Below are 18,731 nucleotides of genomic sequence, written 5' to 3' on the forward strand. Positions count from 1 at the left end.
TGAAGGCCCCAGAGAAGGAGCCACTGTCCAGCTGCAGAGGTGGCCACATCCCCATCAGCTGAGTCTAAGTGCTGCTGCAAACCAGTTCTGTATACCAGCACATGTGTCTCAGACCAAGGAAGTTTATGATGCAGGGAGGAGAGCCACCTTAATGGAATGAGCAACAAGGCAGCTGCAGTCACAGGGTACTTTTAGGGGAAATAATTTATATTTTAAAATTTTAAATAAGTAGATTGAGTACAAATTGAGAGCAAAGGCTTCTGGCTGAAGAGATGAGGAGCAAAGGATGGAGCAATAGAATGACACTAGATCATTTCATTCTTTCCCTTCAGTGCTTGTTGTTTAAGAGAAGGCATGAAAACATATTTGATCTGAAAAATAGTGCATTAGCTCATTCTACAGCTGAGAAGTCAGCAAGTCTGGGTTCTGCAAGCTCTGAGCTCCCCACCCTCAAAGGACTTTATGAGCACAAGGTGACTCTTATTTTGGGTGTCTGCAGAAGCAATACTGTTTCCTTTAAGTAAGAACAGAAAGTAAATGAACTAAAAGCCTGTTTATTTTATAAACAGATAACCCCAAGGGAGAGTCACTTTGTGAATTGTTTTCTAACATAGCTATGTTTCTGTTGCATTGAAAAATCATGCCTAGCTGGGTGTGGTGGCTCACGCCTGTAATCCCAGTCCTTTGGGAGGCTGAAGCAGGCAGATTACTTGGGCTCAGGAGTTCGAGAACAGCCTGGGCAACATGGTGAAACTCCCATCTCTACAAAAAATTGCCCGGGTGTGGCAGTGCAAGCTTTTAGTCCCAGCTACCAAGAGGCTGAGGTGGGAAAATCACCTAAGCCCAGAAAGTCGAGGCTGCAGTGAGCCATGATTGTGCCACTGCACTCCAGCCTGGGTGACAGAGCGAGACTCCGTCTCAGGAAAAAAAAAAAAAGAAGGAAAGAAAAAAAAAGAAAAATTACACCCTTCAGCTGCAAATATTTGAAAGAAGAATTTACTTTTCCAAGGAGAGGGTAGTCACGTTTTCTTGAATGCCGACATTAATTTACGGAGGCTGTGTGCTTTGCATCCACACCAGATTTTCATCTAAATAACTGCCTTTGCTTGGTAATGAAAACAGAGATTCTTAAAAAGTAAGGAGTTGATCGTCTTTTTCAAAACCCTCAAATACCAGATGCTCCTAACACATCTGCCTTTAGTCTGCCCAGGAATCTCGGAAGTCATCCATTCCTCGAGTACAGTTTCAGTGATACAAGGAGATAGCTGCCCACATTTTATACCCTATTCTGAGTTATACCAGAGGTTCGTCACTTGGGACAATATGGTTATTTTAACCTAGATGTAAATCCTATCTGGGTCATTCTGCAGTTTCAGCATTGAAGCATTGAGAGACTTCTTCATGACAGAAAAATGGTTTCCTTTTTCTTATCAGCAATATACACACAGGCCATTTTCCCCAGAAGAATACAGCTTATCTTACTGCTACAAAATGTATCTGGTCATTTATGACACTAGAATCTAGAAACTAAAATGTTAGCTTAATGAAGTGAAATGCTGGGTGCGGTGGCTCATACCTGTAATCCCAGCACTTTGGGAGGCTGAGGTGGGAGGATTGCTTAAGCCCAGGAGTTCAACACCAGCCTGGGCAACATAGCAAGAGCCTTGTCTTTTTTTTTTTTTTTTTTTTTTTGAGTGAAATAAGTCAGTCTTTAAAAAGCTACCTACTGTGAGGTTTCAACTCTATGACGTTCTGGAAAAGGCAAAACTATGGAAACAGTAAAAAGGTCGGTGATCGTTCAGGGTTGGGGGAGAGAGGAATGAATAGATGGAGCATAGGACTTCTGGGGCAGTAAAGCTATTCTACATGATACTGTAATAATGGATACATGCATTATACATGTGTCAAAACCCACAGAATGTACAACACCAAGAGTGAGCCCTAATGTAAGTTGAACTTTGGCTAATAACAACGTATCAATATTGGCTCATCAGTTGTAACAAATGTACCATACCAAAGCAAGAAGTTAATAGGGGAAACTGAGGGTATAAGAGAACTCCACTTTTTGTTCACTTTTTTTCTTGTAAACCTAAAGCTGCTCAAAAGCATCTATTTGTTTTTCTAAAAAATAGCAAAAAGACAGTCATGGAGGTGGGTGAGGTGGTGACGGGGTCATTCTAGTATACTTAAGTCTTCTTTGGTACCCAACAGATAGGCTCAAGCAATTTCATTTGAAAGTAGTTATCAGTATATTAAATCTCCTTATGTTTTTAGTGGTTGTTGCCATTACTAGTCTCGTGCTTTAAAAAAGAAGAGGAAGAATATGAAATTAGCTTACCCTCTTCTCAAGAAGTTTGCTTCTTTCAGTCAGAGATTCCATCACACTCTTCCCACATTCCAAACAGTTGGCAACTTTGCCTCACTTCAGGAGCTTGCATACTCTACTTTCTAGGTGTCTTAGCCAAAAAGAAAATCAGTGCTTACTGCCCTTTATTAGGTGTGATCTAACCCACAAAATCACTGGCTGTGCACTAACTCACAGACTGGATTTGTGCAGCTCAGGGAGGAGCGTTTATTCCTTTCCCATGGTACAGAAAGGAGGATGGTTAGATAATAACCACAATAAATATCTCAGTTATGAAGAGTACACACATTGTGGAAACTATCATTAGGTACAGTACAAGTAGTGATGAGTAGTTATGACTTGCCAAAGAAAAACCCACACTTACAAATTTATAAATCAGTCAAAGAAAGATGTGTACTAAGTGCTGCATTTTGCAGCTTATAAGATGAGTTTCCCTCTTAGGATAAAAAAAAAAGTATCCAAAAATTGCCCTGTATTCAATGTGCCTTTAACTCAGTGACAGCCAAAAAACAGTAAACTAGCATAAAGTCAGAAGGAAATTCATACTCTCTCATGATGTCAGTGGTATATGCAGGCTCATGAACAAAATTAAGTTTCAGCTGGAAATGGTGGCTCAAACCTGTAATCCCAGCACTTTGGGAGACCAAGGCAGGAAGATCACTTGAGTCCAGGAGTTTGAGACCATCCTGGGCAACATGATGAAACCCCATCTCTACAAAAAAATACAATAATTAGCTGGGCATAGTGGTGCATGTCTCTAGTCCAAACTATTCAGGAGGCTCAGGTGGAAGGATCCCTTGAGCCCAGTAGATTGAGGCTTCAGTGAGCCAAGATTCCACCACTGCACTCCAGCCTGGGTGACATAGGTGAGACCCTATCTCAAAAATAATAATAATAATTTTTCTGCCTAGAAGGTCACTTGTTCATGTGTACTAAAGATAACAAAATTTTTCTTTTTTAAAAAATGACTTAAGAAGTGGGATGTGTCTTACTTATGTACCTGCATATCTTAAAGAGAGTGAACAAGATCTTCCTAGGCCCACAATTGATTCTCTTCTGTCATATTTTCTTGGACTTCATTTCCCAAATGTTACATCGCTCATTGATGTGCTCCCCAGCTCAGTATTCGGTTTCTGCCTGCTACCAAAAATACTTGGCAAGATAGCACAGTATTTCACCTCCGTAGTGTCTGAAAGACGAGGGATATAACCTCATCCTTCCTAATTTTCTGAGAAAATTCTGTGGGCTCTTCTTATTTAAGACCTAGCATGTTAATTAATAAAAGAAAATAGGAAGCTGGTAAGCAACTTCAGCAAAGTCTCAGGATACAAAATCAACGTGCAAAAATCAGAAACATTCCTTTACACCAACAATAGACAAGTGAGAGCCAAATCATGAGTGAACTCCCATTCACAATTGCTACAAAGAGAATAAAATACCTGGAAATACAACTTACAAGGGCTTTGGAGGAACTCTTCAAGGAGAACTACAAACCACTGCCTAAGGAAATAAGAGAGGATATAAACAAATGGCAAAACATTCTATATTCATGGATAGGAAGAACCAATATTGTAGAAATGGCCATACTGCCCAAAGTAATTTATAGATTCAATGCTATTCCCATCAACTACCACTGACATTCTTCACGGAATTAGAAAAAGCTACTTTAAATTTCATATGGTATCAAAGAAGACCCCATATAGCCAAGACAATCCTAAGCAAAAAGAACAAAGCTGGAGGCATCATGTTACCTGACTTCAAACTATACTATAAGGCTACAGTAACCAAAACAGCATGGTACTGGTACCAAAACAGACATATAGACCAATGGAACAGAACAGAGACCTCAGAAATAACACCACACATCTACAACCTTCTGATCTTCAACAAACCTCACAAAAAGAAGCAATGGGGAAAAGATCTCCTATTCAATAGATGGTGCTGTGAAAACTGGCTAGCCATATTTAGAAAACTGAAACTGGATCCCTTCCTTACACTTTATACAAAAATTAACTCAAGATGGATTAAAGACTTAAATGTAAAACCCAAAACCATAAAAACCCTAGAAGAAAACCTAGGCAATACCATTCAGGACATAGGCATGGGCAAAGACTTCAAGCAATTGCAACAAAAGCCAAAATTCACAAATGGGATGTAATTAAACTAAAGAGCTTCTGCACAGCAAAAGAAACTATGAGAGTGAACAGGCAACCTACAGAGTGGGAGAAAATTTTTGCAATCTACCCGTCTGACAAAGGTCTAATATCCAGAATTTATAAGGAATGTAAACAAATTTACCAGAAAAAAAAACAAACAACTTCATCAAAAAGTGGGCAAAGGATATGAACAGATAATTCTCAAAAGAAGACATTTAATGGCCAACAAACATATGAAAAAAAGCTCAACATCACTGATCATAGAGAAATGCAAATCAAAACCACAATGAGATACTATCTCATGCCAGTCAGAATGGCTATTATTAAAAAGGCAAGAAACAATAGATGCTCGTGAGACTGTGGAGAAATAGGAACACTTTTACACTGTTGGTTCGAATGTAAATTAGTTCAACCATTGTGGAAGACAGTATGGCAATTCCTCAAGGATCTAGAACCAGAAATACCATTTGACCCAGCAATCCCATTACTGGGTATGTACCCAAAGGAATATAGATCATTCTACTATAAAGACATACGCACATGTATGTTCATTGCTGCACTATTTACAATAGCAAAGACTTGGAACCAACCCAAATGCCTATCAATGATAGACTGGATAAAGAAAGCGTGGTACATATACACCATGGAATACTATGCAGCCATAAAAAAGGAATGAGATAATGTCCTTTACAGGGACATGGATGAAGCTGGAAGCCGTTATCCTCAGCAAACTAACACAGAAACAGAAAACCAAACACCGATTGTTCTCACTCATAAATGGGAGTTGAATAATGAGAACACATGGACACAGGGAGGGGAACAACACACACCAGGGCCTGTTTGGGGGGTGGGGGGCGAGGGGAGGGAACTTAGAGGATGGGTCAATAGGTGCAGCAAACCACTATGGCACACGTATATCTATGTACCAAACCTGCACATTCTGCACATGTATCTCAGAACTGAAAGTAAAATAGAAAATAAATAAAAAATAAAACACTTAGCATGAAAATAAATTAATTAAATAGGGAGTAAAAGAAATCTAAATATATTGTTGCACTTACAACAGTTTTTTCCTCTTTATTTATTTAATAGAGGCAGGGTCTTGCTATGTTGCTCAGGCTGGCCTCAAACTCTCTGGGTTCAAGAAATCCTCCAGCCTCAGCCTCCCAAAGTTCTGGGATTACAGGTGTAAGACACCGTGCTCAGCCTGTCATACATTTTAACTTTGGAATGAAATTTTTTTTTTTTTTTTTTTTTTTTTTTTTTTTTTTTTTGAGACGGAGTCTTGCTCTGTCACCCAGGCTGGAGTGCAGTGGCCGGATCTCAGCTCACTGCAAGCTCCGCCTCCCGGGTTTACGCCATTCTCCTGCCTCAGCCTCCTGAGTAGCTGGGACTACAGGCGCCCGCCACCTCGCCCGGCTATTTTTTTGTATTTTTTAGTAGAGACGGGGTTTCACCGTGTTAGCCGGGATCGTCTCTCGATCTCCTGACCTCGTGATCCGCCCATCTCGGCCTCCCAAAGTGCTGGGATTACAGGCTTGAGCCACCGCGCCCGGCCGGAATGAAATTTAAATTTCCATTTAAACATAGATGTTTCTGAAATCATGGGAATTTACAAAACAAAATAACAAGTCACTCTTGTAAAGAGATGAGAAACTGCTCAATTTTTCTATATCACCGTCTCCACCCTTTGCCTGGGATAAGAGGAGGTGGCCCAGCTTTTTCCACACTGAGCAGAGGTGACCTGCCTCTCTCTAATGAACTGTGCTTTATGCCTGTTTTGTTCCTGAGAGAAGCGTTTGGATAGAGTAGAATTAAAGTTTGATTTAAGAGAGCCTTCCTGAAGGGTATAGTGGCTCATGCCTGTAATCCCAGCACTTTGGGAGGCCAAGACAAGAGGATTGCTTAAGCCCAGGAGTTCAAGACCAGCCAGGGCAACATAGGGGGATTCCCCATCTCTACAAAAATAAAAATAAAAATTAGCTGAGCATGGCAGTACACAGTTGTAGTCCCAGGTAGCCACTCAGGAGGTTGAGGTGGGAGGATCACTTGAGCCTGCGAGGTGGAGGCTGCAGTGAGCTATCATTGTACCACTATACTCACCTGGGCAACATAGCAAGACCCTATCTCTACAAAAAATAAAAATAAAAATTAGCTGCGTATGGTGGCACACATCTGTAGTCCTAGCTACTCAGGAGGCTGAGGTGGGAAGATTGCTTGAGCTCAGGAGTTTGAGGCTGCAGTGAACAATTACTACACCACTGCACTCCAGCCTGGGGAACAGAGCAAGACCTAATCTCTAAAAAAATGAAAAAGACCCCTCCTTCCAACAACGTTAAACCACTAGAGATGTTTCATACTCCGTACAATTTTTTCTCTCTTTCTGTTCACAATACGTTGGGACTTATAGGCGGAGTGGGAGTCAATGGGAGCTATGGTAAGAAAGTCAACAGAGGGCTGGAGGAACAATACCAACAGCTAGGATTCTCTACTCCCAGATTTGCTAACAAGCATTGATTTGCTCCCAATATACAACACAATCTGAGTGAAGATCATTGAAAATCTAGGATTTTTTGGTCTAAAGTTGGAATCGTGGAAGGCATTTTCTCAACCTTGTTCATGTCTCTTTCCTTTGCAGGGCAACAGGCTTTGGCTTCTTAAATGCGCTATGCAAGGCAGCAGCCGTCTTGGGAAACTTAATATTCGGCTCTCTGGTCAGCATCACCAAATCAATCCCCATCCTGCTGGCTTCTACCGTGCTCGTGTGTGGAGGACTCGTTGGGCTGCGCCTGCCTGACACACGAACCCAGGTTCTGATGTAATGGGAAAAAAGCCATCCTTCCTGCGTTTCTTCCTCCTGCCCTGGGTCAATTCTCCTTCCTGACTCAAGGCTTCAGAGTTTTCCTATATAGAAAGGTGATCAAGTATCAGAACATAAACACTTGCTGTGACTTAAAATTTAGAAGCATATCATCTTGCCCCTTTGTGATTTTGCACAGGTTTTGTTTGTTCGTTTGTTTGTTTTGTTTTAATGCATTATTATCTTTCCAAACTGTGATGCTACTGCCTCCCGCAAATCAGTGGAAGCATTTCTAAAATGCCCTCGGCAGCCAGGCTTCCCTGGGGTTGTGCTTATTGAAAGTTTAGAAGCTAAGAAGGCTGGGCTGGTGTAAGAAATAGATCCTGCTCCTAATTTAACATTAACAGGAAATATAAGTCGGCACATTATTGCATTTGTGCTGAGAAGAGGGATTCTTTTTTTTTTTTTTTTTTTTCTGACACAGTGATATTTCCTGTTTACTTAGAAAAGGACACCCAGTAATTCTTGCTGTTATAGCAGAGCCTTTCAAAGAAAACCATGTGGCACCAAACAGGGCTGGGTGGGGCTCTTTGGGGCAAGACAATTAAGGTGACTCTGCTGACAAGAAAAATAAAAGCTCTGCAATTAGCAGCAAAAATCTGAGTGAGCTGCATAAGCAAGATTTCTGTCAGAAAGCCCAATTAAACCTCTGAAGAGTGTGAGGAAAAAGGACTGTAACAGTGTCTGTGATTGTGGCACGTGGTTCAGAATGTTTGAAAATCAGAGATCCGAGAGAGAGCTTCTGCCTCCATTTACCACCCCCACTCCTTCAGCTGCCCTTGGTCTTGCCAGACAGCAGAATCAAGGAAAGAAAGCTGCTTCTTAAAAACTGTCTGCCTACCTGATTCGGCCACTTACCCACACTGTCTCTAGTCTAGAGATTGCCAGTGGATACCTAAACTGTAAATTGCAAATTAGGAAGAAATTCACACCTAGAGCCATTTGGAAATACAAAATGGTGCCTCTTTCTGGTACCTCTTTTCTGTGGGACTGGCCCACCAGGACCCCCACCTCACCTGCCCCGCAGTTGACATTCAGCTTCCCCGCTGGCATCACCAAAGCGGGTTTGTCCCTCTGGCTTCCCCAGGGCTGGCCCACTGCTCAGTGCGCTCCTAGCTCGCTGTAAAATCACAGCCTGCCCGCACTCCTGAGGGGCCTTCTCACAGACAGACCATCTCCTGTGGTTGTTTGGCTGCTCATTTTACCTCTGGAATCTGCCTGGGCCTGGAAGAAAGAGGTCAGCCAGGACATTCCCACGGGCCCGCTGTCAGCTACATGACCTTCTCGCCTCTCGGGCTCCCCTTCCCCCAGGCTCGTCCTTTTTACACATCTTCTTTGAAATCTGAACCTTCCTTGTAGACTTGCAGCCAATCACCAGAAGCCAGGAATAAATCCCATATTTAAACAATATTCCTTTTTTAACTGCCTCGTTAGAGGTTTCTTCTTGTTACTTATTATAGGCATTTTCAGGCAAGCCATAGCTGGGGGCCCCCAGGAAGGGAAAGCTTTTGTTTCTACTAATCATTATATTCAGAGATGTCCTAACTCCCCTGAGGCCCCCCTGCCTCCCCCTCCCCTTCCTAATGATCCCTCCTAGAGCTCAGACTAAGTGAAAAGCTTCTTTCATTAACATAAGCCATTAATCGACTTCCCCTTGAAGTAATTCAGGTCTGCAGAGGGGGGCAGACTGGTATTGGGGGCAGTGGGAAGAGGGTGGTTCCCTGGGGATCTGTGATCAGGGCTAGAACATCAGGAAAACCTGAACCAAAAACTGCAAAGGTGGCAGGAAGAAGAAAAATCACTGAAGGCTAGACAAGATGCATTTGAAAGATACCAACAGCGCAGGGAAAGAAACCACTTTCTCTCACCTCTGCCTCCCATCAGTTTATTGGAGAACAAAGACAGCAGTCAAACAACCCAAGAAAGTACCCTGCATGTTTTTCTTCTTCCACATGTACTCATTTTCCCACCTATCCATTCCTGATTTGTCTTCTTAAAAAAGATATTTGGGGACCTGAGTAGATCTTTTAGTTGAATGCAGCATGTGCAGAGATAACTGCAAAAGCCAGGAGTGCATCTCCATCAACCCATCAAAAGAAAAATAGAAATGCATGTGGACATCACTATCTCTAGTCCTCTGTGATAGTTCACTTTGCTTACTAGACTACCTTTACTTTTTAAAATGTCTCTAATGTCTGCTCTGGGGTCTAAATGCATAAAACGTCTCCCAAGCTGCAGAGCACAGTTATTCGGAATTTTATTTGAACACTGGGTTGAGTCAGCACAGGATAAACCAGCAAAACATTACTTCTTGAGACCTCCCATCCGTGTCCCCTGCAGAAGGACTGTTCTTGGTCTACTTGTTACCTAATCCAAGCATCCTTGGTGGCCTAAGAGGGATGTTTTCTAATCTCCTGGACAGTCTGTGGTCACAAACCTTCTTGGTCACCACCTCTCCCACCTTTTATGCACTCTTCCCTGCCTCCTTGAGATTGTTCACCACCTTGATTTTCTAAGAGAGCTCAAATCATTTCCAAAGTATGTGGTGTGGCCTGTCTGGCTTGCTCTGGATTTAGCTGGAGATTAAGAAACAGCCAGGATATTAAACAGAAAGTCTCAGCTGTATCAGTGTAGCAGGCTGCTGGCACCCAAACCTGCAACTGGCATCTCATTTCATCTACAGTAGAAGGAAAATGAAAATTTGCGCAAAAATGAAAGCCGAGGAAATAGTCCACTTGCTCCTATATTTTTACCGCCTTTTCTAACTAAAATTTCCCTATTGCTCTTTGGAATCAATCCAGAATGCTCCCAAGTCCCATTATTATCACAGAATCTTCTCAGTAGGGAAAATCAAACAACTGCTTCAAACTGTCAATTCTGTATGTACCACATTCTATCCCAGGTATTGGGTCTTAAGGCACCCAACTCACATTCAGTCCTGCTGCCTGAATCATCTCACACCAGAGTACAAACCTGGGAGACGCAATAGGTGGGTCCTAGCCTGACCTTCACCACTGAGCAGTACAGGGACCCAGATATTGCTGGGGAGACTGTAAGTCCTTGAACATCTCTGGTTCTCACTTTCCCCATGCACAAAGTAAAGGATTGGGACTAATCTGCTCTCCACTCTCCAGCATTCTAGAAGACAGTAATGAAAATAGCTTCATCTCATCTGCCTTCTTAATACTAAACTCATCCTTTTTTTTTTTTAATTTGATGGAGTTTCGCTCTGTTGCCCAGGCTGGAGTGTAGTGGTAGGACCTCTGCAACTCTGCCTCCGGGGTTCAAGCGATTCTCCCACCTCAGCCTCCCAAGTAGCTGGGACCACATGCATGCGCCACCACGCCCAGCTAATTTTTGTATGTTTTAGTAGAGATGGGGTTTCACCATGTTGGTCAGGCTGGTCTCGAACTCCTGACCTCAAGTGATCGGCCCGCCTCAGCCTCCCGAAGTGCTGGGATTACAGTCATGAGCCACTGGCGGCCTCAACTCATTTTTACAAGCACTAAATAGGTTTAGTTTATAAACTGAAAAAATAGGAAATAGACAAGCATAAAAAGAGTGTAGGAAGTTGTTTGGGAAGCCCACGTGGAATAGGCCAGAAAGCACAGTCCCCATGCTGTCTGCCCTGCCAGCATCTCAGCATCCTGAGTAGTATCTCTATTCACTGCAGGTTTGACAAGTTACCATTGCCCAGCCAGGAAAGGGCCCCGCCCTGCCAGATAAACACACTTAGGTTAGAAGACTCTATAATTGCAATATTACCTGACAGCTCTCCTGACTGTTTATTCCATTATTTTCTTGAAACATGGCCTTAAGTATTATACGTAGGCTTTCAGAAACAGTTTTTCAGTGATTTTACCTATATTGGCAAATAGACAAATCTCACCAAATCAGAGTTCAGGTTTTCACCAAAAACTGCTTAGTTGTCTTTCAAGATACCTTAAGAGATCAAAGGGGAGGTGGGAAAAGAAATGTAGTGACAGAAGGGAGAGTTCAAGATACCATTGATAAGGTTCCAACAAAGAGATTAGGACACAGCAGAGACTTTCTAAACGCCGGGATCATTTCCAAAGCAGTCCAGGGGAATACCTTCTGATTCCCTCTGCCAATCAAAATAGATAGAATACGGTATTCTCTAATTTTTTCTGTTTGATGTCAAAATGGCCTTTACCTCTTTCTTCAATAATACACCTTATCTGTTCAAGCACTAAAGGCTCTGGAACCAGGAATGTCTGAATTTGGCCTTCACCTGGTACCATAGAGAGATAACTGGCATATAGTGTTAAGGGGGCATATTGGCTATATGTTAGGTTTTCTTTAATCCCCACATCGTGCCAAACTTTGTCCAGTTACTAAACCTAAAAACACCAGTCATATTGCAACAGTGGGAAACTCCGAAGTGGACTATACGTTTCTTACAGTTATTGTTTCTGCTCAGCAAAGTATGTGTTTTAAGTAAAGCTTCTCTTGTAATGTGTAATGTAGACAAAAAAAAAAAAAAAAAAAACTGTTAATATATCCAGGATGTATTGCGTGTCCCTTCATTGTTTCAGGTATGGCATAACAGTTCTCCGTGTGATGTTCTTTTGCTCTAAATGTTGATCATTCCTCTTGTCACCTGTCTCTCACCAACCAGTCACAGAGCCATTGCCAGGGCTCCCTTCAGTTCTTCTTAAACCATACCTAAACGCAGTTTAGTAATCCCAGGACTTTGAGTTACAAGAATACAGTTTATGGGTCTGTTTCAGCTCTTACTTAAGGCTAGCATGGTTGGGCAGGGAAAGAGCTGAGCCGAGTCTTCACTGATCTCTTGTCATTTCATATGATTATCCAGTCAATGCTTATTGAGCACCTCCCATGTGATAGGTATGAGACACTGTGCTGTGTGCAATAGTTACGGCTTTGGAGGACTTAAATGAGGGCGAGGAAAACAGAATGAGAGAAAGCACCCTCACACTGACCCCCGTTACATATGAACTCTCCCCGCCCCCCCGACCACATAAATACAAAGTGTTATTTTTCCACCTTTAAAATAAATAATAGCCTTCAGCAGGCAGTGCAGGAACTATTTGGTCATTGGAATTACCTTTGATGAGAAGAGAAAGCTCCTTGATTACCTGGTTTTTGTTGGAGAGACTATTAACTAGTTCTTGGAAAATGAGAAAAATGAAACCACACATAAGCTGTTCCCTTACATGATCTCAGCAGGATATTGCACTAAGATATCATTCAAGGAAAAGAATCAGGAGCAGAGATAGCCCCATCCTTCTAGAGCATTTTTCTTTTTCTTTTTCTTTTTTTGGGCGGGGGTGGTGGTGGACAGTCTTGTTCTGTTACCTAGACTGGAATGCAGTGGCGCGATCTCGGCTCAATGCAACTTCCGCCTCCCAGGTTCAAGCAATTCTCCTGCCTCAGCCTCCCAAGTAGCTGGGATTACAGGTGCACGCCACCATATCCGGCTAATTTTTTGTATTTTTAGTAGAGATGGGGTTTCACCATGTTGGCCAGGCTGGTCTCCAACTCCTGACCTCAAGTGATCTACACACCTTGGCTTCCCAAGGTGCTGGGATTACAAGTGTGAGCCACTGCACCTGGCCTAAAGTGCCGCTTTCTTCTGAGGTTTTCTTTTCATGGCATGAAACCAGAGACAAGAGCTAGGGAGTCTGTTCCCCCGCGAATAGCATTGGGGTTTTCTCTTGAGAGCCAAGTCAGCAAAGCCTGCAGCTGCTGCCACTCCCCTGGCCTGTGCCTCCCAGGGTGTTTCCTTTCTGATTTTGAAGTTTTGTGGGTGAGTCAACTATCTTTACAGACATCCTAAAGCAGCTTCCCTCCTCTCTACCCTCAGCAGATAAGCCATCCAGAAAACAGGTTCTGACAGCCAGTAGCGGGGGCATTTTCGGGTTTCAGTTTAAAACTGGTGCATGTCGTTGCAAGTGTCTTGAAGTTGCAAAGGGTGTTTGGGGTTCTGGGGCCTGCAGGGGGCACAGCAGAAAGAGGGCAGTTGTCAGTGACCCTGTACCCTCCTCTGAGAGCCCCATTACCACTTTTCCCCACCAGTTCTCTCCTTACCTCCTCAGGGCAGTGCCCACTCATTTCCTTTATTTCCCTTTTGTTTTTTTGTTTGTTTGTTTGTTTTCCTTTTCTCCTCTGGTCAACAACCTCTTAATTCCAGCAGTATACAAAAGCAAGGCCAAGCTTTCCTGGGGCACTCAGGATGAAAGGCTTATCCAAGCCTGTTGTGGAGGCGTAGAAGATGGAGAAGTTGGAGAACAGGAGTGGGTGCAGGGGGAGTGTGAATGTGAGGCTGCTGGCTTTCGGCACAGCTCCCTATGTGGGGCTAGATTTCCAACTGCTTTTCAGTGCTTGTGCCCTGATAGGACGGGCACAGCTGGCATGGAATCAGAGCGGCCCGTATCCGGAGCAGAAGTCTGAGAGCTCAGCATTTGATCCCTGAAAGACCAGGAGATTCCCACCTGGGTTCTTGAGATTCATTGACTAGTGGAGGTGGATGGTACTCTCCATGTTTGCAGAAGGTCCCCCACTTGATGCTGAAGGCTAGGTGCCTTCCAGTCAGGTCTGAATTCTGAAATTGCAGAGGTTGTCCACTCTCTGCCTACTCTACCACGTTCATGCTCCCCTTAGATCCAAAAGTGTCCAGGACTAGGAGCAGAAAGCAGCTTTCAGCCCTTTGTTCAGACTCAGGGGGTAATCTACCCCAGCAGCAGGGGTGCAAAGTCCAGAACAGCTTTGCAGTGCCTGGGGTGTGACCAGACAGCCTGCTCACCGGGGCTGGAGTATCTAAAGCTACTGATGAGCTGGAACAGCTTTGAACCAGTTCATCAGAACTGATGGTTAAAGTTTCAGGACTTTTGAGAGTCAGTTGAGAAACATAGCTATTACTAAAAAATTAAATAAGGTTAGATAAATGATAGCTAAACACAAAGGCAATATAGATTCAAAGCTCATCACTTTCTACTTATTTTACTACATTTTACCAGTATCTGTGCCCATGAGGTAATATATGCCTATTATGTCTGTATGGTAGAAATACTATACACAGGTATACTACTACACACAACTTCCCAAGTCAATTCCTAAGCATGAATTGACCCTTCAAAAAATAAGCACTTTTTTAATGTCCTTAGGTATAGAGAAAACCAGTTTCTCCAATTCAAGCTTATTTGAATTGTTTCTGTATACTTGATAGTATATTTGTAGTTTAAGATCATCTATAGTGGTGGTATTTATACCATGGAAAGCAACAAGGCCATGCAAATCTGACTCCTCCTAACCCCCAAGACAGTTGTGAAACATTTACCAGCATACCACCATCTCAAGCCCTAAAGAATGCTTGGCCTCCCACCGCATAGACCCAGGCCACACCACATTGAGTTTCATAGGTTTATGGGTCAGCATTGCCCCTAAGTCCAAGGAAGGGGAAAGACTTAGCAAGCTCAACCTCATGTGATTCACAAAGGGCCTCTTTCTGCATTTGTATTGACTCAGAATAGGACCCAGTACAGAGAACCCACTGTTTTCTATGGGTGTTATTCGTTCAGGAAGAATGTATGGTAAAATTGGCTATTTCATGCTATGCAAACAAAATGAAACTAGTTTGAAGTTGCAAAGTGTCTCCCCTCTGGCGCCCACATAGTCATCCAAGAAGGAAACTCCGTCCTTGCCTTGACATTCACCAGACCTGCCTAGAGAGAACTTGACAAATTGGCCTAACTTCATTTCCGCTGCTATTGTTATATATTTACTTTACTGAATCTGTGTCCTAAGTCAGTCAGAAGAAAAAAGAAATGTCTTTTTTTAATATACACTTTCTTAGCATCCATGCAGTTATGTATCCTCACCCTGATCCAGGAACATATTGAACAGATCATCTGTCTTTTGTTAATATCTAGATACACTAACATCCTAGAAGAGTTTGCTCTTTCAGATGAACTTCCATTTTGAACATATGCTAAACGTACAATCCACTGTCTTTTGTAATGAAATCTTGGCAATGGTCCTGTCGGTTTTGGTGTTTGGGTTGTTTGGCTTTGTTTTCTTTTTTTGTTCTTTCTGTTTTTAATGCTGTGTCAGATCTCCTGCTGTGAATGTTCCAGTTACTCCTATTGTACTGTATATATGTGTGCTGCATGTGTGAACCCCAGCAAATTCTGTTTCAGGTTTTGGAGTTTTCATCTTAAGTACAGCTGGTCCTGTTGTGAACTCATCTTTCTAGTATGCTCCTCTGTGTCTGATTTCCAATTGCCAAAATGTTTGACCAAGTGTGTTTTCACAAATATCCCAAGACAGCCATGTGTATCCTTGTGAAAGGGCATGCTCCATGTGGGATGGCTCGTGTAGAGCATAAATCTATCAAACTTGGAATTGTGTATACATTTATATGCTGGATAACTAACATTCATGTAACAGCTGCAAAGATATTTAGTGTATATCAGATTAATAAAAGAGCATTTTTTTTTGCTCCATTATATTCAAATAAAGATTGCTGTGTGACTGGCTTCCCTTCTAAGCATGAATTAACCCTTCAAAAAATAAGCACTTTTTTAATGTCCTTAGGTATAGAGAAAACCTGTTTCTCCAATTCAGGCTTATTTGAATTGTTTCTGTGGGCTGGTGTCATGGATATTGATGTGTTGTTGATCTTACATGAATATTTTCCAATTGTTAGCCAGGACCAGTGAGAAGAAAATGTTTGTGGGGGAGTTTGTGGCAAAGCAGATGCTTGTGTTCTTTTGCCCTAGAGTAGGAATAGCAAACAGATTTTTATTTGGCATATTAAATCCATTTGATTGGTAGTAGCTGCTTGGAACAGTGGTTTAAGAAGAGTGAGAAAAAGTGCTATGCTTTATGGAATTCACATTGGAGGCAGAAACACAGACTTAAATGCCACATATTTGCTATCCCCAAAAGAGTCCCCATGACTGCATTTAACAGAAGACACAAGTGTCTTTACTAACAAAGTGGATGTGGCCATCCCAAGGTTGGTTCTGATGTGGCTTGATAACATCATTGGAGACCCAGATTCTTTCCATCTTTTAGATCAGCCATCCTCAGCATACTGGCTTTTGTCCCCCTATGGGCATGAGATGGTGGCTGCAACTCTAAGCATTACATCTTCACACACCTAAGGGCCAGAAGAAGTCCCTCTTTTTGACCCCTTTTTAAGATCAAGGAGAACATTTTCAGAATCCTCCAGCAGACTCCCCCTGTGTCTCATTGGCTGGATTTGCATCATCTGCCTACTCCTAAACCAATCACGAGCAAGAGGAACTTAATTACCATAACTGGCTTAGACCAATCAAGATTCGCCTCTCCCCCTATAGCTCTAAGGGGCCCAGTCTTTCCTGAAGCACATGGCTCCTGACTGCCTGAACAAAACGGGGGGTTTGTAAGCAAGGAAAAAGGCAGGTAACTGCTGGGTAGGCAAGCAACATTGGGCTTTGTCTGAGCTCTAGAACCATGCTGTCTAATATGATAGTCACATGTAGCTATTTATATTTAAACTTAACTAAAACCAAGAATTCAGTTCCTTAGTTACACTTAGCCACACTTCAGATGCTTGATTGCCACATGTGACCAGAAGCTACCATACTGAACACTGAAAATATAGAATATCCCATCATCACTAAAAGTGCTATTGGCTAGTGGTATCCTACTAGTTGTGCATTCACACCCCTCTGCAGCTGTTCCTTCTCTTGGAACCAGCCCTCACTTCTTCCAGGTTCTCTCCCCCAGCTAGATCCTCCTTCTTTGCTGTAGCAACTTCTTTCCCCCTTTTCTAATACCCAGCCCATCACTCTATATAGGTCTTAACTCTTTGTCCAGCTTCCCACTCCTCCAGATGTAGGCCCTATTCCTTATTTAGGAAAAGCTACAGTCACACATTTTCCTTTCTTTCCTGCTTCATGATCAGGCTCTTGAATGAGGGAGAAAAGAAAAGTCCACAGGCTTCAAAACCCCTAGTATACCAGGGATGATGGCAGGTACAGGAATTCACCAGAGGATGCTGGGGTGCAGATAACTTTGACAAAACTCATTGCAAGTTCTGAAGGAAACAACACGCCTGGCCTGGACCAGTGGCTCCAAAGCCCCCAAAGTGAAATTCCTAATCGTCAGTGTGTTAAAACAAGGCAACATAAGTCTTGGGGTATAACTTTTCCTGCTTGTTGATATCTGATGCAATGAAGTTGCTCTCATTATCTACATTGCTTGCTAGGACTGCCATAACAAAATATCACAGACTGGGTGGCTATGAAACCAAATTTCTCTTCTTGCAGATCTGGAGACCAGAAGTCCAAGATCCGAGTGTCAGGCAGGGTTGGGTTCTTCTGAGGCCTCTCTCCTTGGCTTGTGCATGGCCATCTTCTCTCTGTGTCTTCAGACAGTCTTCCCTCTTTACATATCTGTGTCCTTTTCTCATAAGGACACCAGTCATGCTGGATTAGGAGGTAGTCCAACCCCATCCAGTACCTACACTAATGACCTCTTTTCAACTCGACTACCTCCTTAAAGACCTTATCTCCAAACTCAATCCCATTCTGAGGCACTGGGGGTTGGGACTTCAACATATGAGTTTGGGGAGAAGAAAATTCAGCCCATAGCATTATCCCAAATGCTACCTATTTGATTGTGTATGTATACTGTATATTGTGTATAGAAGTTTGCTGTGTGTATATTGTGTATAGAAGGGGATGGAATGTGCCTATGGTCTGGTGAGTGGGTAGCATGGGCTGTGTGCATGTGTTCACACCTGTGCATGCTATTCATTCAGAGGGGATGATAAAGACAGGCTGAGGAGCAAGGGTCCTACACTCATAAGCCAGAAACAGATAATTCTGGAGGAGACCCTAGGGCAGCCTGGCCAGGCTACTCTGGGAACTGTGGTTATTTGCCTCCTTCTGTCTCTCCATTTATTAGAATTCCAGATGAAAACATGCTCTCTCTGCACAGTAATTAAAAAAAAAAAAATCCTGGAGTCAATAGGCACATCCTTCTTCTCCCTACACCACAGCCTCTGAACAAAGCAGCCTTCTCTGTGAGCCTGTCCCCGGGGAAGCTTCCTCCAGGACAGTGACTAGCTTGAGCCCTAGTGGCTCCAAGGGAAACGAGGGACAGCAGCATTCCTGGAGCTTGGATAAGAACATGCCACCTACTACTACTGCAATCCCTTTGTTCAGTGGGGAGAGCAAATGCATCATCCTCTCCTGTAATTTACAGTCCAGACACCAGGTGGAGAAATGAAAACCACAAAAGGAGACACATTCTTGAAGGAAAGCCAGGCTCCTGCCCTGCAGCCACTGGAACTCCCTGGGACCAGAATGAAGTAGAT

General features: G+C 42.9%; 1 protein-coding gene across 2 annotated transcripts in view; it reads left to right on the top strand.

Annotated features, from left to right (window-relative positions):
• Nucleotides 1-18,731, top strand: part of SV2C (synaptic vesicle glycoprotein 2C) — a 275,773-nt gene that overhangs the window by 240,555 nt on the left and 16,487 nt on the right. Inside the window, exon 13 of one of the 2 annotated variants that reach the window (XM_001105846.5) lies at nt 7,160-9,483. The exons of the other annotated variant lie outside the window; for it this stretch is intronic. Coding sequence (XP_001105846.1) covers nt 7,160-7,343 — 184 coding nt within the window. The 3' untranslated portion in view covers nt 7,344-9,483. Of the gene's footprint in view, nt 1-7,159; nt 9,484-18,731 lie in introns of those variants that run through there. 2 annotated transcript variants of the gene reach the window in all.

The sequence above is a fragment of the Macaca mulatta genome, chromosome 6 (assembly GCF_049350105.2).
Source record: "Macaca mulatta isolate MMU2019108-1 chromosome 6, T2T-MMU8v2.0, whole genome shotgun sequence".
NCBI lineage: Eukaryota > Metazoa > Chordata > Mammalia > Primates > Cercopithecidae > Macaca > Macaca mulatta.